General features: G+C 35.2%; 1 protein-coding gene across 6 annotated transcripts in view; it reads left to right on the plus strand.

The window, feature by feature from the left end:
* Zasp52 (Z band alternatively spliced PDZ-motif protein 52) overlaps positions 1-23,225 on the plus strand; it is a 39,765-nt gene that overhangs the window by 14,931 nt on the left and 1,609 nt on the right. The window contains exons 3-15 of one of the 6 annotated variants that reach the window (XM_065351513.1): positions 3,114-3,291; positions 3,394-3,557; positions 3,642-3,742; positions 8,082-8,286; positions 8,726-8,914; positions 9,015-9,117; positions 9,389-9,439; positions 9,531-9,609; positions 15,101-15,139; positions 16,095-19,692; positions 21,776-21,962; positions 22,043-22,163; positions 22,265-22,380. In XM_065351513.1, coding sequence (XP_065207585.1) covers positions 3,114-3,291; positions 3,394-3,557; positions 3,642-3,742; positions 8,082-8,286; positions 8,726-8,914; positions 9,015-9,117; positions 9,389-9,439; positions 9,531-9,609; positions 15,101-15,139; positions 16,095-19,692; positions 21,776-21,962; positions 22,043-22,163; positions 22,265-22,380 — 5,131 coding nt within the window. Of the gene's footprint in view, positions 1-3,113; positions 3,292-3,393; positions 3,558-3,641; positions 3,743-3,915; positions 4,058-8,081; positions 8,287-8,725; positions 8,915-9,014; positions 9,118-9,388; positions 9,440-9,530; positions 9,610-15,100; positions 15,140-16,094; positions 19,693-21,456; positions 21,515-21,775; positions 21,963-22,042; positions 22,164-22,264; positions 22,381-23,225 lie in introns of those variants that run through there. The other 5 variants (XM_065351527.1, XM_065351541.1, XR_010557065.1 and 2 more) reach the window with 5 other exon arrangements.

Genomic DNA, 23,225 nt, shown 5'->3' on the forward strand with positions numbered 1-23,225 from the left:
TGGTGAACCTGATCGAAGTGATCGTTCATTCAGGTTTTTGTACAGGAAAGATAATAGGTGTAGTGAATTGGAATATTGGTGTTGGAATTTGAGAAGTTCATTGTCATTGTATTTTTTTTGCTGGATTGAATTTTGCGTTAAAGTATTCGGTTCCGTTTCACTTTTCACGTTTTATCACAATTAGGTGCCTATGTTATGATGATTGAAATTCATTTTTTCGGGATTTTAAAAAGAAAGGTTCAGTCATTTTTGATCTTGATCAGTTAGGTGCAAAAAAAAGAGTTTTTTGACTTCGTTTTTCAAATTTTTAGTGATCAAAAATCGAAAAAGGCATTCAGATGAACGAACAAAAATTTTTGATAAATGCCTTCAAATAGCTGAACATTTTTTTTTTTTTAAAGAAGACATTTTTTGAACTGGACAAAGCTAGATGGAAAGAATCTGCAAAAATTCATCGCCAGCCAAAATTTCGAGTGCTAAAGTGTTTTTTTTTTCAATTTTTGGTGAATTTTTAAAAATTAAATTTAGATCAAAAATGAGGGGAAAAAACAAAATTTTATCAAATTGACCTAGAAAGCTGAAATTTGGGATGAGCCCTATTTTCGAGACCTGCCAAATCGATTGGAAACGGTTTCAAACCGTTTTGAGCAATTCTGGAGCCTCCAGCAGATTTTTAAAAGTTCAAAATTTCATTAAATTTAAGTTTAAAACCCGAAATTCATGCTGCACTCTAACTGATAATACGTTATTAAGTGGACTGCTGGTAGTTTTAAGTCATTTTGGAGCCTCCAGCGACTTTTTGAAAATCCCTGAAGCCTTCAGTAGATTTTTTAAAGTTGAAATTTCCGCAAAAAGTCGTTTTGAATATAGGTATTTGGCATTATTTCAAGGTGGATTGCAGGCAATTCCAATCCGTTTTGGAGCCTCCAGCGAATTTGTAGAACTTCTGTTTTTCAAAAGCCACGAAATCTGTCCGAATTAACTTTAGCACGTACTGTGCAGAGTGAATTTCGGCTTTCTAACTCCATTTGAAGAAATTTCGTTGAAATTTGTATTTTCAAAAATTTTCTGGAGGCTCCAGTAATTTCCAAAAATTTTCTGGAGACTTCAAATCATGTTGAAAATGAAAGAGAAATATTCAAAAAGGCAAATCCATGACATCTCCTGTTGTACGTTGCAAATTTGAATCCCTGAGGACAATCTGAACTCTGAAGGAGCTGCAGGCAGTTCTAAAGGTCAAAAAACGCAAAAAGGAGCTCAAAAATCGACTGTTCTCGAGCCAAACGTGAAAAATTGTTTAAACATATTTTTTTTCGATGTTAGAAGGTTGAAAATATGTGAATGGCTCATTGGCTCATCTGTGGAAATTTCTCATTAGTTGTGCAAACTGCCAAATTTGGTCTACAAAGTCACTTTGGGATGACCAGGGGGGGGGGGGGTCAAAAATGAAGAGAAAATTGGAGAAAGGTTGAAAAGTCGAGTGCCCTTCAAATTTGTACATGTCAATTTTTGAATTCCTTAGTCGTTTTGGAGAGTTTTGGGGGGCGGAGGGAGGGGGGAGTGACAAGGTTTTTCAAAGTCAAACAGAAACACGAAAAACCAGGATTACTACATAATATGTACTTTACATCGCTCTGGGATGCTTATTTTTGGATTATTCAACTGTTGTTTTTCTGTTAGTGGATTCCCAGTTGTATTTTTGGGTTTTTCAGCCCCTCTACCCCTCCATCTCTTCCAAAAATTCGAACGTACTCGAATTTTCGGTCAAGGTCATCCCTAATCAAACTTCTTTGAACCCAGTATCAAACCAAACCAAAATACCTCATCTAATTTAAGAGAGTAGTATTAATTGTTGAAATGCCTCCAGTCAAGATGTCCTTACTTGTAGTATTAGTTTGGTAAAAAAAAAAATCAGAAATGTATAAAATCGATGAAAATGGACTTTTTGACCCTCAAAACGAATTTTTTGAGTGATCTTATCCCCAATTTCCAGATTATGTAAGTGTGATTTTCTCTCATTTCTAAAGAAATCTGGTTAAAAACATTGAGTTTGTGTCATCTGTCATCATTAGAGCCTTCCTCCTTCCCTCTGAAATTGCTCCAGGAAGCTGAAATTTGGCTTACACCTATATTTGAAGGGCTTTCGAAAATATACTTTTCTGTATTATTTCCACTGACGTCTCTTAACAAGAGGTGAGGGAGGTGGGTGAGTGACTCGACCTTAATTTTTTAGGTCCGTATGTTCTAAAATAAGTAAGTGTTCAAAAATAATTATGTACAACAGTCAAAAAAATTGTTTTGATGTGAAAAACTAATTTTTAAAAAATGCATCGTGTTTTTTCTCATTTTTTTTAAGGGAGGAGGCCTTTTCACTTCTTGTTAGTAATACGCTTCATTTAATTGTGCACCATCCTCCCTCCACTTCCAGGCTTCAGGGTCATCGAAATGGGGGGCCAAGGGGGCAGTTTGCCCCTGGCTTGTGCTTTCGGGAGGGTCCGTGATGAAGGAAAATCCTGTTTTTTTACTTCTCAAAACACAAATTTTCAAAAGCTTTTGCCCTCGCTTCGTTTGGACTTTTTTTTTCTCAAAAATACATGCGAACAAATTGCTCAAAATGTATCAAAAAATAGGATAGGATTTACATAAGTATTATAATATTATATTTTTAGGATAAAACATCTGCATTTGATTTTCACGGAAATGAAATTGCAAAAATTATTTCCATTAAAATCGATTGAGTGATTCATCATCACCTGTAATTAACTAATTATCATCATACGTGTTCATTTTTCTGGTGAAGTTCTTGCATTATTAATAGTGGAATAGATCGTAATTGGACGAAAATTTATCAATAATGAGATATGGGATGATGAGCAAAAAATTCTCTGAATTAGTTTAGAATATATTTTTATCAGTGTTTCGACCTTTTTACGATGGCATAATATACCTAATAGGTTCCTAACAAATTTCAAAAAAATAAATAAATAAATAAAACATTCGATGAAATTTGGAAAAGTTTTAGCATTGAACAGTGAACACTGCAGTATTGCTTAAATGATGATAGTTTTCTGAAGTGACTGACAAAAATGGTTTATTTTTTTCACTCATTACAGAGGAGGCAACGTCACGTGGAAACCAGCTGTTACACCTGTTGGTTCCGTACCGTCTCCTAATCCGTACATTTCAACTTCACCAAGCCCTGTGACCAAAACATCGCTGGCATCGTCGCCTCATCAATCTCCACGTATTCCACAAGGCTTCAATTCCTCGTCGAAACCGTACTCTCCTCAAGTGAGTTTTATGATCGCTTGACCCATACCAATTACCATACCAACCTGTTGATCAAAATAAAATTTCATTCTTACCTGACCATTATTTTGGCCTCCTTTACAGCAAGTGAATGGTGGAGGAGGAGGAGGAGGATACGTTAACGAAAATGGATCTATTAAAGCGATCGTCAATAAGCAATATAATACTCCTGTGGGTATTTACAGCGACGAATCGATTGCCGAAACTTTATCAGCTCAAGCCGAAGTTTTAGCTGGTGGAGTTTTAGGGTTAGTATCTCGCACCTTAACCTCAGCTATATGGGTATGTAGATACTCTGATGCTTGTGATAACCTTTTATTTCAAATTTTCAGAGTAAATTTCAAGAAAAACGAGAAAAACTACAACGCCGAAAACAGCGAAGTATTCAAAATGGTGTTAGAAGCCGAAAAAGAACCCAAATCGCCGGAACCAGGTAGGCCCACATACACGATTATAATGGATACATTTATCATATTTTTATTATCGTATAGCTTAATTTCATCAATGAGCATCGCGATCGGAAACCTATATAAAAAGGCAAACTACCGAGCGCACATTGCGTCAATCATTATTAATTTGAAACAATATTATGTAAAATAAACACAGATGTTGTGCAAAATGGTACCACTAGTCCGCCAGTCTCAGGACTACGTCATGTATCTGCTCCTCAACCCAAATCTCCATCATCTTCGCAAACGTCATTACCCCCCGGACAAAATATTTGCGCTGATTGTGAAAGGCTCATTGTGTAAGTAGTATCAAGGTACATCGTACATCGCTGCGCTGTGCTGTGCTAAAGCTATGGATTGTGATGGATTTACTTATATTGACGCGGGGTCATGCTGGAGCTTTTTTTTTAGTATTGCTCGTTAATGGCCTAATGAGCTTTTTGTGGACGGTGTTTTTGAGTGAAGGAGAGAAGAGTTTGTGGGAGATGTCAGTTTTGGTGAATGATATTTACTTGTAAAATTATGGTGGTATTGAATGCATGGACAATGGACATAGTAGGAAAACACATATTTATGCGAAGGAACGAAATGAAATGATCAACTGCCCATCCAATTTCTACGAGTATATTAATGAAGGATAGTGTATTTTTTAGTCTACCTACTTTTTTTTTCCAACAAATATCCCAAATTTTCAAAATTTTTGATTACCTAGGCATGTAAGTATCAACCAATTTTGGAAACCACTATTAACATGACAAAACTGTGTATTTTTGGGAACAATGTTTCTCAAAAAAATGCCTCAAATTTTCAAAATTTGTGATTGAATAGGTATATTAAGACTTTGAGAATCTTGTTTCTAACTCAAATTTTAACTATCAACCAATTTTGGGAACCACTATCAATGAAAAATGTGTATTTTTGAGAACAATTTTTCACAAAAAAAAAAAAATGTCCCAAATATTCAAAATTTGTGATTGAGTAGGTGTATTAAAACTTTGAGAATCTTGTTTCTAAATCTTTAACTATCAAACAATTTTGGGAACCACTATCAACATGAAAAATGTATGTATTTTTTGGAATAATTTTTTTCAAAAAAATGTCCCTAAAAATTGGTGATTGAGCATGTTAAAACTGTGAGAATCTTGTTTATAAATCAAATTTTAGCTATCAACCAATTTTGGGAACCCCTATAGACATGAAAAATGTGTATTTATGGAAATAATTTTTATTCAAAATTTGCAATTGGCCATGTTAGAACTTTTAGAACCTTGTTTCTAAATCAATTTTCAACTGGCAACCCAATTTTGGGAACCACTGTCGACATAAAAAATGCGTATTTATGGGATTAACTTTTTTTTTCAAAAAATGTCTTTCAAAATTTGTGATTGAGCATGTTGAAACTTTGAAAATCTTTGTTTCTAAATCAAATTTTAGCTGTCAACCAATTTTGGGAACCACTATCGACATAAAAAATGTGTATTTAATATTTATGGGATTAACTTTTTTTAAAAAAATGTCCTTCAAAATTTGTGATTGAGCATGTTGAAACTTTGAAAATCTTTGTTTCTTTAATAAAATTTTTGCTGTCAACCAATTTTGGGAACCACTATCAACGTGAAAAATGCGTATTTTTGGGATTAACTTTTTTTCAAAAAAAATGTCCTTCAAAATTTGTGATTGAGCATGTTAAAACTTTGAAAATCTTTGTTTCTTAATCAAATTTTAGCTGTCAACAAATTTTGGGAACCACTATCAACATGAAAAATGTGTATTTTTGGGAATAATTTTTTTCAAAAAAATGTCCTTCAAAATTTGTGATTGAGCTAGTTAAAACTTTGATAATCTTTGTTTCCTAATCAAATTTTAGCTGTCAACCAATTTTGGGAACCACTATCAACATGAAAAATGTGTATTTTTGGGAATAATTTTTTTCAAAAAAATGTCTCTCATAATTTGTGATTGAGCATGTTAAGACTTTGAGAATCTTGTTTCTAAATCAAATTTCAACTATCAACCAATTTTGGGAACCACTACCAACATGAAAAATATGTATTTTTTGGAGTAATTTCTTTCAAAAAAATGCTCAAAATTTCGAAGGTTATATTTCAACTATACTCGTACTTCCGCATTTTGGTGTCCATTTTTTGGAATCTAGATTTTTTTCGAAATAGTGCCTCAAAATTTGTAAGAGTGTGATTGAGCTGCTGCAATTTCGAAAATTTTCTTTCTGGGCCAAGTGTAATGTATTTCAACTACGGACACATTTTGGGGACTATTTTAACTTTTGGCATGAGAGAGAAAAACCATTTTTCGGTGATGAATTTTTTTCCCCAAGAAAGTGCTTCAAAATCTTGGAGAGCGACTTTAAACAAGTTTTAAAAAATTGTATCTTTGGGTGCAAATTTTTTCAAAATGAAAATAATGTTTTCCAAAAATTCGAGTTTTTTTATCAGGCAACTATAACTCTGAAAATGTCCGTCTGTGTCTTAATTGAATAACCCACCACGCATTTTAGGAACCACTTTTGCAATTGAAGAGAAAGAAGGTTCTTTTTGAAACGCGATTTTTTTTCTAGAAATTGCCTCGAAGTTTTGAATTGTGAGATTTGGCAGCTGAAACCTTGGAAATCTTTTTTCACGGTCATGTTTCAACTATAAACGCATTTTGGGGACCCTGTTTGACTTGAAGGGAAAAAAGTATTTTTTGGAGTCATTTTCTTTTTGTCAAGAAATAGCTTCAAAATTTTAAAATGCCTGATTGAGCAGCTGAAATTTCAGAAATCCACTTTCTCGGTCACATTGCAACTTCTAACGCATTTTGGGAACCATTTTTGGCATAAAAGAGAAAAAATTAATGTTTTTGAGTCATTTTTTTTCCAAAAAAGTGCTTTAAAACCTTAAAATGTATTGGGTAGCTGAAATTATGGAAATATTTTTTCTAGGTTAGTTATTATTACAACTACCCGCACATTTTAGGAACCACTTTCGTCGTGAGAGCGAAAAATCTGTTTTTTGGGTCGAATTCGTTTCCAGAAAGTCCCTCAAAATCTTATAATGTGTGATTATGGGCAGATGAAACTCTGGAAATTTTTTTCTTTGGTCATATTTCAAACACCAATGTATTTTGGGAACCACTTTTGTCACCAGTTCAAAAAAAATAATTTTGGTGGTGAATTTTTTTCTCAGAAAGTGCCTCAAAATCTTGAAATGTATGATGGGGCATTTGAAATTGTGGAAATATTTTTCCTAGGTCATATTTCAAACACCGATACATTTTGGGAACCACTTGACGAACCACTTTCGTCATTAGTGCGAAAAAATCTATTTTTGGAGTCGAATTTTTTTTTCCAGAAAGTACCTCAAAATTTTGAAATGTATGATTGGGCAGCTGAATTTGTGGAAATATTTTTCCTAGGCCATATTTCAAACAACAACGCATTTTGGGAACCACTTTCGACATGAGTGAGAAAAAGTGTATTTTTCAGGGACAATTTTCTTCAAAAATGTGGATCAAGGAGCAACGAATTCTGAGAATCTGCTTTCCATAGGTCAAATTCTAACCACTAATGCGTTTTCTTTTCGACACGAGTGAGCAAAAGTGTAATTCTGGGCCAAAATTTTCTTAGAAACATTTCCTGAATCACAAAACGTGCATTGGGGCAGTTCCTAAACTTTTTTTAAAGGAAAAAAAGAAATGTCCTAAATTCAGAAAATTGGTGTACAGATTGGGCAGTTGTAATTCAGAAAATCTTACATCTTGGTCATATTTTTCAATACCATTGTTGTCTTTTGAAGGTGATTTTTCATCAGAGCATTCAAGTTTTTCATCAGTCTATGCAATTTTTGACTTTTTTTTTTTTTTTAGAAAATTTAAACTCCACATTTTTTCGGAGTCATCTCAAAGAATGAGCAAAATCGATGACCGAGTGGTTGAGAGATTCTTTGTGAGCTTTCATCAGATGTGAGATGAGAAGGGTGGCTCAATATTGACTCAATGAGCTGAAACTTTCATCAACTCTACTGCACATTAATTTATCTCGCTACATTAATCATGCCTTGACTCGCATCAGCTTCTATTTAATTATTTATCAACAGCTGTACCTATAAGAAAACAAATTCAGCAGATTAACAATCTTCTATGTTATTGTAAGATTCCCAGGTCAGGTACCTTACCTATTCTATGCGGTTTTGGATCAAATGTGAAACATCATCACTACTTACCTACCTAATTTTTATTTCAAACGAAAAAACTTCGCTTAGGTGTAGGTAGAATTTTTACACGGTTTATAAAATTGCATAAAAAAAATTAATTATATGTGCGCAGAACGTCCATCCAGTGCCAGCTATTTTGCTTCTCTTAGCCACGCTGTTGGGGGTCAAGCCACTTCTTCTAGGCCTCAAACTCCTACCGCTGCTCTGATAGATCGACCAAGATCTACTACAAATTCGCCAATTCCCTCTGCCTCTGCGCCAAAGAGATCTTCTGATCCGGATAATCTAACTTGTTCGGAATGCCGACAAAATATTGTGTGAGTGTTTGATTTATAAAATTGTATTATAGTTTTTTGTTTTTGGGTTACCCTTGGTTCCTTTTCCAAATCCTGTAGTCAAAATGTCTTTTTGGTGCTATAGAAAAAATTGAATCCTGAGGTCGGGGATATGATCAGATATTTAATCACCTGTTTGGTACCTGGCTTTGAAATGATTAAATATGTAAATATTGTATTTAGTAATTCACTGGCCTTTTTGTTTCGTTTTATTTTAACCTTATGGTGTGTGTTTTGATAATTTTCATATTGTTTTAATTAAACCACGTGTTCGTTTATAAGTAACTAATCGCTTCCGAAAATGCAATCTAACTCACACTCACACTCGGTAATATTCCTAACCACGCTTTTTCTTGCAAATATACTTACTATAAAACTCTCTCAAAGAGATTAACGACCGATTTTCATGAAATTTTTCCAGAGGCGTATTCGTACGAATAAAGGAGAAGAATTTACACGTCGAATGTTTCAAATGCGCTACTTGCGGAACATCTTTGAAAAACGTCGGATACTACAGCATCAATAATAAACTGTACTGTGATATACACGCTAAAATGGTTGCCAGACAGAATCCACCTGCTCCAAATTTAGAGCCGATTACCATTTCTCCGTATGTGTTGCTATTCGCCTAATTAACGGTCGTCGTCGTCTTCATCGTCTTCATCGTTTAATTTGTATACATTTTGTATGTGGTAATTTTTTTTTTATAGGTCGCAACAAGGAGCTTCGAAAATTATCTCTACGGCGTTGATAGCCAATTCTAACTCAGCGTCTTTATCGCCTCAGCCTACTTTAGCACCTGTTCCATTCCATGTAAGTGAAGCTTTTATAGAAAAAAAACAATCATATGGAGTGAAAGCAGAGTCAGGGTCGTTGGCCTTTGTTTTGAAGGGTGTTGAAGTGTTTGCGAAAAGGTGTCAAAGATGATCAGATAGACAGCTTTTTGCTGAGTTGGTCTCAATTTGATTCTTTTGAGAAATAGTTTGACACCTGAGATGATGAAAGCATGATTTTTGTCCCTATTTTTCATTATTATCTGTTTAAATATGATGGAAATTAACCACTGTAATGTGTCATTTTGCAGCCTCCCAGGCAAAGTCCAACCCATGTACCATCCCCTGTTCCACAAAGTCAAGTAAGTCTCAATTTTGAATTCTCTGATTTCGAATCTATGTACAATTTGATTTAAATCCAATCAGAAATTAATCTCCAATTACCATTTTTAGCCATTTTCCGCTGTAAACGGATCAAAGTCATATTCACCATCGAGCACGTTTAGTAGTCCTATTTCCGCACCAAAACCAGGTAATTAAGTTTACCTACTTAATGGTTAATTGTCTTTATCTTAAACGTGGTAAACGTATAAACGACTACCTGTGTAATTTTCTATCCTATTTGCATGTGTGTGGGATGGAGAATATACCTACGTAGATATATATTTACAGGGGGCATGTGCAAGATAAGCTTATTGCTTTGGTATGCGGTATGGTATTTGATAAGTCTCGGTTCATATGGATGGAGTAACATTGCGAGTCTTAAAGGATGTTTTTTTCACCTTAAATAGATCATTGGATCGTGTACCTATCGTGTAACTGCTGCTGGGGAAATTTGTAAAAATATTTACGCAGAAATGAAGAGTTGTTTTGTACATATGTTTTGTAACAACGAATGTGGGTAACGATTACGGAAATATGTAATAACAGACCAAACAACCTGATGTGTTTGTTGCCAAAATTCGTCTTATTGTTTGGACGCCAATTCAATCGGTGAAAATTTTCAAATTATTCGATGTTTTCGGTAAAATGCCAACGGATTTGAAGTTTTTAGTGCCTGTTGATGATGAAATTGAAAAATTTTAGATTTTGATGATATTTTAATGTATACCTACCTATTTGACTTCATAAGATGTGAACTCGAAAAAAATTCAAAAGAGGATCCCAAAATTGAGCTGCTAAAATTTGACGATTTTGTAAAATTTCAACTTTGGTTAAATTTCTTGGGAAAAATAAATCAAAATTTGATCGAATTAACCATGAAAGGCTGAAATTCGGTCAACAGCCTCTTTTTGACCTCCAAAGTCGAATGGTGATGGATTTGAGCAGTTCTGGAGCCTCTAGCAGCTTCTTCAGGATTCTCAGCTTTCAAAAAAAAATACTCTAAATGGGGTAAAAATGAAATTTAACACTGTAAACTCGCATTTTACCGTCTTGGTGACTTTTTTTGATTCATTTTGGCACAATTTTCAAAATCCGTTTGTGCTCCTTTAAATCTAAAATTTTTTCCAGTGATTCCCCCCCCCTTTTTAGTGACCTCTTGACCTGTAACTTAATTGTTGTGGGACAGATGGAACCGTGGTATAAAATCTTCATCAGGTGTATCCGGTGGTTTTAATATTTTGACGTTAAAACGTTTTTATTTTTGTGTACGTTCTGTCCCAGTGAACCGAGACGAGATAAAATATTCGCATCGAATATTATGCATGAATAAATGTGGCAACAATTCGTACGTACTTAACCGAGTTCCGAGTATTATTGTGGTTGTAATATTCATCATTTTGAAAACCAAGAAACTGAGGTACTCGAGTAGCCGAGCAGGTACCTACCTGATGGGAGTGTATTCTGAAATTATTTTCTTGATGCTGGATAATTTTTGAAGATTAATTTAAAATTGATTATGGCAACAGTGGTTGAATTTCATTCGATTGAATTTGAAAAAAAGTTTACATTCGTTAGACCCACGCGATATAAAGAACCGTTTTTCCGAAGGAATCTCAAAAAAAAAAAAAAGTTAGTGGAATAGTTTAATTTGAATCTCTTGTTCGGCAGTAATGTTGACTATTTGATTATCAAAATGATTCATGAAACATTTATGTCACGAGTAACGATCTCCTAATTTGGAATTGAATTGTTTGAAAATGATTTTTCCTCGAATCGTGCAGAATGTAGGCTATCAATTATACTCTTGAAATAGAGTTGATGCAACTTCTAAAAATTATGAATCGCGAAAAAATTTACATCACTCCTTGATTCCTTTGTATGTAGCATTCTACATTATTTTAGATTAGGGTTGTGTGTCTTAAAAAAAAAAAATATTTCAGGATTTTGATTAAATTCAGAGGAAATCTTTATTTTGAGTTAAAAGTAAATCACAAAAAATTTCAACTCCAGAGATGCCCCTGGAGGGGAAATATGAGACTTCGAAGAGAGAATTTTCGAAAAAAAATCTTTTTTTCGCTCTATCCCCTGACCAACCTGTTTTTGGTTTTTTTTTTGATTGGTATTTTGTTCATGTTTAAGAAGTCTGGTGGGGGCCGGCACTTGTACTCTTCAAGAGTGTAGAAATCGCATTTTGGAAATTAATTTGTTGAAAAGAGAGTAGATAGGTACGAAAAAATCCCCACTGGGTCATTCCACGTCAATTGGACCAAGAAGTGGTAGGGGGATCGGCGATTTTTGTGAAATTTTTCCAGTGGAAAAACCTACCGAAGGGATGACCAATGACGCAAATCGCAGCCCTCTAGCCCATTTTTAAAGGCAGCCAGGGGGTGTCAAAGTTTTCAGTGGACCAAAAATATCATCCATTTCAGCAGTGGATTACTCGATAACCGCGATTGTAATTTTCAGGTAATTGCATTTTCCTGCACAACTGCCAAACTTTTAATGCTCATATTCCAAGAATGGTTGAATTTGAAAAAGTATCTGTTCGCAGCTGGTTTAAAAAAGAATCAACAGTAAATTCAAAATATTCATGCACTTCGAATTTAAAAATCTAAAAGCTGAACTTGAAAAGTGAAAATTGTAATTTTATTTGAAAAAACAAAAGTTGAAAACTACCATTTAAAAATTTGGAAATATTACAGTGGGATCATTCCACGTCAATTGGACCAAGAAGTGGTAGGGGGATTCGGCGACTTTTTTGAAATGTTTCCAGACCTACCGAAGTGATGACCAATGGCGCAAATCGCAGCCCTCTAGCCCATTTTTAAAGGCAGCCAGGCGGTGTCAAAGTTTTCAGTGAACCTAAAATCAAAATGGGACATTTTCCCATAGTTGGGGGTTTTGAAAGGCTTTTTGGGGATATCATAAAAATCAGTGTCGCCACTTTTTTTCGTACAAAAAATTAGCTCAAAAAGTTTCGAAACGTAGTTTTTACATCGTTCCGACTCTCAAAAATTCTGAAAAAAAAAATATATTATGGACAACATTTCATGCTGAACAACATATCAAAAAATTGGGATGGTAACATGTTGCAAAGTTGATTTTAAAAAATTTAAAGTTTGCGAAAAAATGCGATTTTTTGATTTAAAACATGAAAAAAAGTTTTGATAGGTGAAGTTGACCCATTTGACCTCCATTTTTACGTATCTGTTGAAAAAGTTGAAAAAATCCTTTCACTCGATGAAATGAACTCCTCACAAAAAAATCAAAATTCGAAAAAATTCAACTTTCAATTTCAAGCATCAAAAAAAGTTTGAATTTATTCAGTTGTCTTATTTTGACCTCTTTCTGACGTATTACATGAAAAAGTTGATAAAAATTACATTCACGACAAAAAAATAAAAATTCGCTCATTTTTTGAATTTTTTCGAATTTTGATTTATTTCATCAAGTGAAAGGGTTTTTTCAACTTTTTCAACAGATACGTAAAAATGGAGGTCAAATGGGTCAACTTCACCTATCAAAACTTTTTTTCATGTTTTAAATCAAAAAATCGCATTTTTTCGCAAACTTTAAATTTTTTAAAATCAACTTTGCAACATGTTACCATCCCAATTTTTTGATATGTTGTTCAGCATGAAATGTTGTCCATAATATATTTTTTTTTTCAGAATTTTTGAGAGTCGGAACGATGTAAAAACTACGTTTCGAAACTTTTTGAGCTAATTTTTTGTACGAAAAAAAGTGGCGACACTGATTTTTATGATATCCCCAAAAAGCCTTTCAAAACCCCCAACTATGGGAAAATGTCCCATTTTGATTTTAGGTTCACTGAAAACTTTGACACCGCCTGGCTGCCTTTAAAAATGGGCTAGAGGGCTGCGATTTGCGCCATTGGTCATCACTTCGGTAGGTCTGGAAACATTTCAAAAAAGTCGCCGAATCCCCCTACCACTTCTTGGTCCAATTGACGTGGAATGATCCCACTGTAATATTTCCAAATTTTTAAATGGTAGTTTTCAACTTTTGTTTTTTCAAATAAAATTACAATTTTCACTTTTCAAGTTCAGCTTTTAGATTTTTAAATTCGAAGTGCATGAATATTTTGAATTTACTGTTGATTCTTTTTTAAACCAGCTGCGAACAGATACTTTTTCAAATTCAACCATTCTTGGAATATGAGCATTAAAAGTTTGGCAGTTGTGCAGGAAAATGCAATTACCTGAAAATTACAAGGATCCTTTCTCCCCTCCCCCTCTGAAAATCTCAATGTCCAATAAAAACGCTGAAATCAAAATTTTACTTAGTAGAGTTAGTTTCTTGATTTTTGACGAATTTTTAAAAATTCACTGCCCTGAAAAATATTGTTCGAATATCGCTCCAGATGCTTGAAATGAATCATCAATACACTTGTTATTGATTTCAGTTGAAAATTTTGATAGTTTAAGGTAGGTATTTGACATGTACTAAGTGTAGTGTTTAATCGAAAAATCCTTTTGAGTACCTAAAATTGAGTTGGTGTAGGAAGAGTAAATCCAAATTTTGTGTATTTTGATCAGAGACGTGCCGAAAGGGGGTGGTCTCTCGCCCTTCTTCTCCACGACAGAAACATGTTGGCAAAAAGTTAGGAATGATTGGGATAAATTTGGTAAATTAAAAAAAGTTGGGAAATAATTGGGAATCAAAAAATTTCCTACCAAAAACCTTGGGTTTTTATTTCTTGAATTATAAATTTTCAAAAGCATTCGCCCACACTTTGCTTAGGCCAGATCCTTTTCCTTCTCGATTCTCTGGCCAAAGAGTAGGAAAAATGTTGTTTTACTTGAAATTTTTTCAAAAAAAATTCAACGCATTCCAATCCTAATTCCAGAAAGTTCCAACTTTTGCAAAAATACCTAACTCAAAAATTCGTAAACCATTTCTAATTTTTGCCAAACTTGATTCTTTCAGAAAACATAAAATTTATCAATGAAAAAATTCAATTTTTTTATAAAATAATCATTTTTGAAAATTTAATGTTATTCAACATTTTTTTCCCATCTTCCCTTCCAAAATTTCTGGCCAGTTGCGTGGAAAAATCTGTGAGGAGGGGGTGGGAGGGTGTTTGAGGTAAAAATTTACAAAATTTCAGTCCCCCCCCCCCCTTCAACACATTACTTCGTCGCGCCTCTGATTTTGATATATTTAATACTCACGATTGCCTCAAAAATAATCACAAATTTGGAGTTTGATTCACTCCTCCCTTTCCCCCTCTTCATCAATATGGGACTTATTTCAGAACTTTGGAAACATCTAAAAATGGAAAGAAATTTCAGCTTTCTTTTGTCAAAATTGTTAAATTTCGATTGAAAAAGCGTTTCCGTCAAAGTTCTTAAAATTTTAAAATTGAATATCATTCAGGAATTCAAAATGATGAATTTTAATTGTGTTCTTACTCGCCTACTTGGTCAATGCATTGTAAGTACGAATTCGGTTGTTCACATCTAGTATTATTAATCAATTTAAATGTACCTACTCGTATAATACCTACTTGTATTACCTGCAATGTACTTTACCTACTACCTACCTCATTATTACCTAATACGTATTATTCATTTGTTCTTCAATGTGTAATATTATTGTTGCATGTTTTCCAATAGGATATTTTCAATCACAGAAAGCTCTGCCTTTTCCCAAAGGTAAAAGACGCTTTGTGTTTCCATTTAATGTATCACGCTCTTTCGCAACTACTCGTATTTCTTCCCTTTTATGCCTTCACCTAATCGTATTGTAATTCTACGCATTTAATCCTTTCGTTCGTTAAATCTTTGTATGGAGTCTATACTTCTAGTACCTCATACCTTCCCCATCTTTGGGGACATGACCCACTACAATGGTCTTGGTTCCCTTTCAATTTGAAGAGATCATCTGAATGTAATTTTATGTATCTACTCGTATCTACCTACACCTTACCTATGCATACGTGTTTTATTTATGGTAGGATATTGTCCAGTTTTTTTGCGCATGTAAGTGTAATGTATACTTGGTTGTTGTTGTTATTTTTTCAGAGAGTTTCAATACGTTTAATCCCAAACCGAGGCCTTTCTCTTTAGTTTCAAATTAATATCCATCGATTGCCTTATCTAACACTGAAGGGGCATAGAAAAAATTCCCATTTCATCGTAAACAGCTGTTTCATTTGTTCTGTCTTATTATTACTTTTTGTTTTATATTATTCTTTCAGTGTTCCTTGTTTCTATGCCCTTTTATACTAACTTTTCGATTCCTGAATTGAATTATTAAATATTCTTTCGACTCCATACAATGAAATAATAACCTGTTGAAAAAAATTGTCTAACACGTTTTTTTACCTTCCTTTTTTTTACAATTTACATAGGTATATATCTCAGTTTCTGGAAATTCTTGTTGGTACAATTCAGTACCTTGTTGTTTTTGAATAATTTGGAATATACGAATACTTGGGATTTAGTGGGCATAAATGCTTTATATTTTGCTTTAGCACCAGTAAGATGGATACGCTTTTATCAACGCGCTTATTAATTGAATATTTTGTTTTTTCTTTCTCCTTCTCTGTCACTGTGACTCATTTAACCGCATTATTCCGCTTCATTTGACTAATATTTAATGCACAAGTCGCGGTAGAGACTCATAAACCTAGCCCAGTGTACTCATCTGAAACACAACCTGTTTCCTATTATAACCCTTCTCAGAAACGACTTCCATTCTTGAAACCCCGAGCTGAGAAAGCGTCTGCTTTCATGCCAGTCATGAAAAGCTCTCATTCGAAACCAGTTCCAGCTGAGCCAACTTCTGGACACACTGATCAGTACAAATTGTCGACTGTTTTTGAAAGCCTTGACCAAGATGATCCTCAGGCGATTGCCTGTCATAGGAAAAAACTGTCTCTTTGCTCAGAAGAAGTTAAGAGTGTGTTTTCTTTAAGAAATTTGGCTGGTTCTCCCGCTTGCAGCGATAGGCCAGAATCTCCTGTGCCTAGTGAATCTGCTGATGAATTTCAGCATTATGAGACCCCAATAAGGAATAAACCATTGCTGGAACTAGTTCAATCGAGACCTCACAGTGTCAGATCTTTGTCTCCTTGTGAACGTCCAATAACTCCGAATCGAATTGTTGTTTTCCCACCGGAGATGCCGGAATGTTATCATCCTAGGGTTGCTTCCCCTTTACCTATTTATTCTAGACCACATCATGATACCCAAAGAGAGCCACATACTGATCCAGTCGAAATATTCAGCGAAGATGAGAAATCATCAAAGTCCAACGATGATGTCCTCGTTTGTGTTTTTGAACGTACTCGAGAAACAGCCAAACCTGAAGAGGTAAATGATGATGAGGGTTGCAAATGCATCATTGAAAAGACCAGAGAAACATTGAAAATCACTTGTATATCACCCGTTCCAACACAGCAGCCAACCATAAGTGAAGTCAAGGAAGAACAGGAGGAGAACATCACATTAGAGAGTCTACCTAGACCTGTGACTCCTGCAGGATATATTGCTTCATTGTTGACAACAGCTTCAAACAGGCCTTTTACTCCTATTGAGCCTGCCAAAGCAACTATATTCACTGAACCAGTGCCTCTGCCTCCTGAAACGATCCCATATTTGCCTACATCCAAAGAAGAGAATCATAGGTTGTTGGATGTGGAAAGACCAGTATCACCAATGACCTATGCTTTGACTACAGCGCCTGAAAGGTCTTATTCTCCACTTCCTACTATAGTCAAGTTTGAAGACCTGTTTCCTCCTGAAGCAGAACCACTTCCTCATGAAGAGCCAAAGAGACCTTCCTTGGCTGATGCTCTTACAGTGGCTCCAAGACGCTCTTATACTCCACTTTCACGTGGAGTCACAGAACAAATTAAGGAAGAGGAAAGTGACATCAAAGTGCCTGATTTGTCTGAAGATCCCAGTGTCATCTTGACTAAACCTGTCATTGATATTAAAAAGTGTGAAAAAGATACAAAGAAATCTTCAAGCATTAAGTCTATGTACACAGGTCCTACGCTGATATCTTCACCTTATTTTGTTACTGAAGCTGCATTTCCACCTATTTGCGATGAATTGAAGGCAAAATTTGAGAAAAGACTTAGAACTGGATCAATTAGCGATAAAAATGCTCCTAAAAATACATCTGGTGATAGTGTCAAAGAGGTTGAAGAAAAACGTACTGTGTCTGCTCGAAGCCCATTCACTCCTACCGGCTTATACAAACCTATAAATTTGCCTCATTATCAGCAATGTGTCAAAGAACTCACAAATCGTAATAAGACTCCGCTGAGTAGGAGAAATACACCTACACCAAAAGGACCCGAATCACGTAAGAGTACTCCTACTCCCAGATCTGAGATATCTCGTAAGAATACACCGACTCCAAGGGGAGAAATGTGCAGGAAACCAACTCCTACAAGTTTTGAGGCTACTGTATCTACTCAACAAAAGGTTTTCCATCCTGAGATAGCCAGTGGAGCATTGAAGACATCTGCCTTAACGTTTCTAACCCAGACTAAAGATATCAGTGAGAAAATACCTCCTGTGTTGGGTTATCAGCCTGGATCTATTGTGGAGAATATGTCATCATATACCAAAGTCGAGCAATGTGTTAGGACCGTTTGTGAAAAGACTTTGAAGCAGATACAGGCTTCTGGTCCATCTGCCCAGTCCTGCTCAAGCCAATCAAATGAACTGAGAGTTGTTAAAACCAATATATCTGCATGCTCATCTCCTGTTAATACTCCTGGAACATTGGCTAAAGAAGAGATGCAGCCTAAAAAGCACTCACGTCCTAGTACTCCAGTTAAGAAGTCTTCTCGTCCGAGTACTCCAGTCAGAAAATCCTCTCGACCATCAACTCCTGTTTTTCAACCTAACATAATGATTTCATCTCAGCAACATGCAGATTCTCCTGACAAGGACTCACGGTCTCAGCAACATTTCTATCCTTCGACTCAGACTTCTTCTCAGACTAATAAAACAGCTTCATCATCTCAGCAGTATGTCTCTTCAACCCAGATGTCTTCCCAAATTAACAAAACAACTTCTTTGTCTCAACAACATGCTCGCCCTTCAACAAGAACCCATTCTCAGACTAGCCAGATGATGTCTCAATCTGAACAACATGCCCACTGTCCCACCCAGGCTTCTTTGTCTCAGCAACATGCCCGCCAATCCACCCAGACTTCTTCTGATCGACATGTCCGCCCCTCAGCACAACACCCTACTCAGACTTCTCAACAACACACCCACTATCCACCCCAGACTTCTTTGTCTCAACAACATGCCCACTGCCCCACCCAGACTTCTTCTTCTGAGCAACATGTCCGCACCTTGGTACAAACCCCCACTCAGACTTCTCAACAACATGCCCACCATCCACACCAGACTTCTTTGTCTCAGGAACATGCTCATCGCCCCACCCAAACTTCTTCTGAGCGACATATCCGCCCCTCCACACAACCACCCACTCAGACTTCTCAACAACATGCCCACCAACCCACCCAGACTTCTTCTTCTGAGCGACATGTCCGCACTTTGGTACAAACCCCTACTCAGACTTCTCAACAACATGCCCACCATCCACCCCACACCTCCTTGTCTGTGCAACAACATGCCCACCCCTCAACCCAGACCTCTTCATCTCAGCAACAAGCCCGCTCTTCGACACAAACTTCTCAAACTAACCAAACAACTTCTTCATCTCAGCAACAATTTCATCCTTCAACTCAGGTTTCTTCACAATCTAATCGCACAATTTCTTCGTCTCAGCAACAAACCACGTCATATCCTTCAACCCAAGTCTCTTCTCAGCCCCGACAAACAGCTTCTTCCCCTCAACTACCCATTCACTCTTCTACCAAGACATCTGCTCAACCTAATCATAGTACAACTTCATCTCAGCAACACTTCTACACTTCGAGCTCGCTAACTAAAAGCATGGCTGCTTCAAATATTACTCATAGTCTATCAAAAACCTTGACCGCTATCGCATCTTCTAAACATCAGTCATATAACATTAGTTCTAAAAACCTTACTACCTCTACCATTACATCATCCGATCCGAACCTAACAGGTAGCAATATCGGTGCCGGCTCCAGAGCTGGAACGTCAGCTGGCCTATCAGCGCCTCGTCGCGGTAAAGGGGTATGGAATCCGCAAAATCAAACGCCAGGAGCGAGAATTCCGCTCTGCGCTCAATGCAGCTCGCAAATCAGGTATATTGGTGTTTGTAATAGGTACCTTGTGCACGTTTTTCTGTAGAGTAGTAGTGTGGGATTGGCATCATCTTGCGAGTTTTCTGGTCTTCTGAATTTTGAACGTGGGTAGATGCTATGATTGTAGAGGGTCCTAAAGTGTTGTGGTGCCTTTAATTTTGGATGTAGACAAAATATACCTACAATAAGTATAGCTTTTTTTTAAAGAGCATTTAAGTTTTGTGAATCAACTTTCTCAAAATTGATGGCGTTGAAGAATTTTGAAGGTTTCATTCATGTTTATCTGCCTGCTAGCTCAAAAAGTGTTGGAGCAAACGTGCCCAAATTCAAATTCATTTAGATAGACTCATACCAAATTTCAGCGTTTAAGCTCAATTTGGTAAAATTTTGATCCCCCCCATTTTTTGCCCAAATTTCGTTTTCAAAAATTTCCAAAAATGCTCTTTAGTGCCTGACATTTTATCTCTTTTTTTGTTGAACATTCGAAGTTCTATAAATGGAGGGTTCAGTCAAATTCTGAAGTCGCCCCCCCCTTTCGACTTGAAATAACTCTTTGCTGAATTATTCAAAAGTGACCTTTCGACCTATCAAAATGGGTTAAAATTTCGCGAGAATTACGAATATTTTAACGAAAATGTATTTTGAGCCTTGAGCTCCAAAATAGGATCATGATTTTTGGGATTTTCAAAAAAGGTGTCATGTGACCCATCAAAGTAGGTTAAAATTTTGCGACAAATTCAAGTATTTTGATCATAATGTATTTTGAGCATTTTGAAAAATTTCAAGCCCCAAAATGGGATTATGATTTTTGGGATTTTTGAAAAAGGTGTCATGTGACCCATCTAAGTAGGTTAAAATTTTGCAAGAAATCAAAATATTTCGACCAAAATGCATTTTGAGCATTTTTGAAAAATTTTGAGCCTCAAAATGGAATTATGAGTTTGGGATTTTTGAAAAAGTGTCATGCGACCTATCAAAATGGGTTAAAATTTCGCAAGAATTATGAATATTTCAACGAAAATGTATTTTGAGCATTGAGCCCCCAAAATAGGATCATGATTTTTGGGACTTTCAAGAAAGTTGCCATGTGACCCATCAAAGTAGGTTAAAATTTTGCGGAAAATTCAAATATTATGACCAAAATGTATTTTGGGCATTTTGAAAAATTTCAAGTCCCAAAATGGGATCATGATTTTTGAGATTTTTGAAAAAGTATCATGCGACCTATCAAAATGGGTTAAAATTTCGTCAAAAAATTGAAAATCTCTATTAAAAAATTTTTTGAGCAGTTTTGAAGAATTTTTATGTTTATTTCAAAATTTGACGACTTAGCGCAATCAGATTCAATTCATACCTAACTGTTGGAGTACTTCCAGTGGAGTTCTGTTTGTGGATACAACTTTGAACTTATATTTTCTACTTGATATGATTATATTTATGCATGAAATGGTTTTTCAATCGGGTTATTAGAATTAAGGCAATTTAAACGGTTTGCTTATTTAGATTTATGCCAAAATGCACCAACATTATAATTTTATTTTGCATAAGGGATTTTTTAATAATTATATTGTAAAAGCGAAACAAATAATAATTATAATACAATACGCTGTAAAAAAATTGCATTACCTAATGGAATGAAACAATATTCAAATTATCACCTAACAGTTTGCTCGGTATCGGGTTTTGGGATTTTTTTTCTCTCACTGATGAAATGAAAAAATGATTTTTAATCCGATGTGATTTGTTTTTTTCATGCTTTCGAAGGAAATAATTCTCAAATTGTTGACAACCGCGTGCAAAATTACGATAGCACTGACAAAAGGTATTGTTATAGCTTACCTATACTACTTTTTATTTCTTTTTCATTGATTAAAAAGAAAATGTTTACATACCTAATAGATCGTGAACCCGATGAATGAATTATAGAAAAATAGGTATTATTAAGCGAATTGTTTCGATCATACGTGTACGATGAGCCAATTTCTTCGTTAGGTTTACTGCTCTCTCACAATATATTAGGGTATTTAATTAATGAAACTGAAATGAAATATACCTACTTACGTGTACCTAAATGTGTTCGCAGAGGACCATTTATAACAGCTTTGGGTAAAATATGGTGCCCGGAGCATTTCATCTGCGTTAATAAAACCTGCAGACGTTCTTTGTTGGATATCGGATTCGTAGAAGAACCTTCGGGATTACATTGCGAATACTGTTTCGAAAAATATCTTGCTCCTACTTGCGGAAAATGCTCTCGTAAAATTAAAGGAGTAAGTTCATCCTACCTCCTGTCCTATGGCAAAATTTATTTTAAAATCGTAAACCTTCATTTCATTGGCGATTTTTTCAGGATTGTTTGAACGCTATTGGAAAACATTTCCATCCGGAATGCTTCGTATGTGCTTACTGCAACAAACTATTCGGCAACAGTCCATTTTTCTTGGAGGAAGGATTGCCGTATTGTGAAAATGGTAGGCTTAATTAGTCATTTATTGTATATCCATGTATGGACCATATGGTTGAGGTATTTTGTGACATGATTTACTCGTACTAAACGAAACTCTACTTACAGACTGGAACGAATTATTTACAACGAAATGTTTCGCGTGTGGATTCCCCATTGAAGCTGGTGATCGATGGGTCGAAGCATTGAATAATAATTACCACAGTCCTTGTTTCAATTGCACAGTACGTAATTTGGTTCCTAATGTCGAGGATTAGATTGTTTTGTGTATTTTTTTTCCAAAACTGAGTGAGAAAGTGAGAAGAGCTCAAAAGATCTGTGTTGACCTCAAAATGATCTGGTAAAAATCTCAACAGCAGACAGCTTTCTCTGGCTCAAATTTTGTACTCCAATTATCCAATTTACTTGAGTCCAAAATTGAGTCATTATTTCTGGGATTTCTGAAAAAAGCGTCATAAAACCTATCAAAGTAGGTTTTAAAATTTTTCAAAAAATTCAAATATTCCGACGAATTTTTTTTTGAAAATTGAAAAAAAAGAGTCTGAAATATTGAGTTATGATTTTTGGAATTTTTGAAAAAAAACTGCCATGCGACCTATCAAAATGGGTTAAAATTTCGCGAGGATTTTGAATATTCCGACGAAATTATTTTTTAAAAACATTTTTGAAGAATTTTGAGCCTAAAATTGAATCATGATTTTTAAAATTTTTGTAAAAGTGTCACGTGACCTGTCGAAATGGGTTGAAATTTCACGAGAAATTCGAATATTTCGATCAAAACTGGTTGTAAACATTTTTTGATAAATTTTAGGCCGAAAATTGAGTTAAATCTTTGGATTCCCATCAAAATAGGACATACAAAAAGAATACCTAATGTTGCAATTTGATGATGATATTCTTAATGTTTCTTGAAAATGTCAAAAGTCAAGAACTTTGACGTTTTCATGACCATCCACAAAATTTACTCAATTTTAAATTCAAAATTCTTCAAAAATATTCGAAAAAAATTAAGTATTTGAAGTTTCTGATTTTTTTCTCAAAAATTTAATCCATTTTAATACATCGCACT

The sequence above is a fragment of the Planococcus citri genome, chromosome 1, assembly GCF_950023065.1.
Source record: "Planococcus citri chromosome 1, ihPlaCitr1.1, whole genome shotgun sequence".
Taxonomy (NCBI): Eukaryota; Metazoa; Arthropoda; class Insecta; order Hemiptera; family Pseudococcidae; genus Planococcus; species Planococcus citri.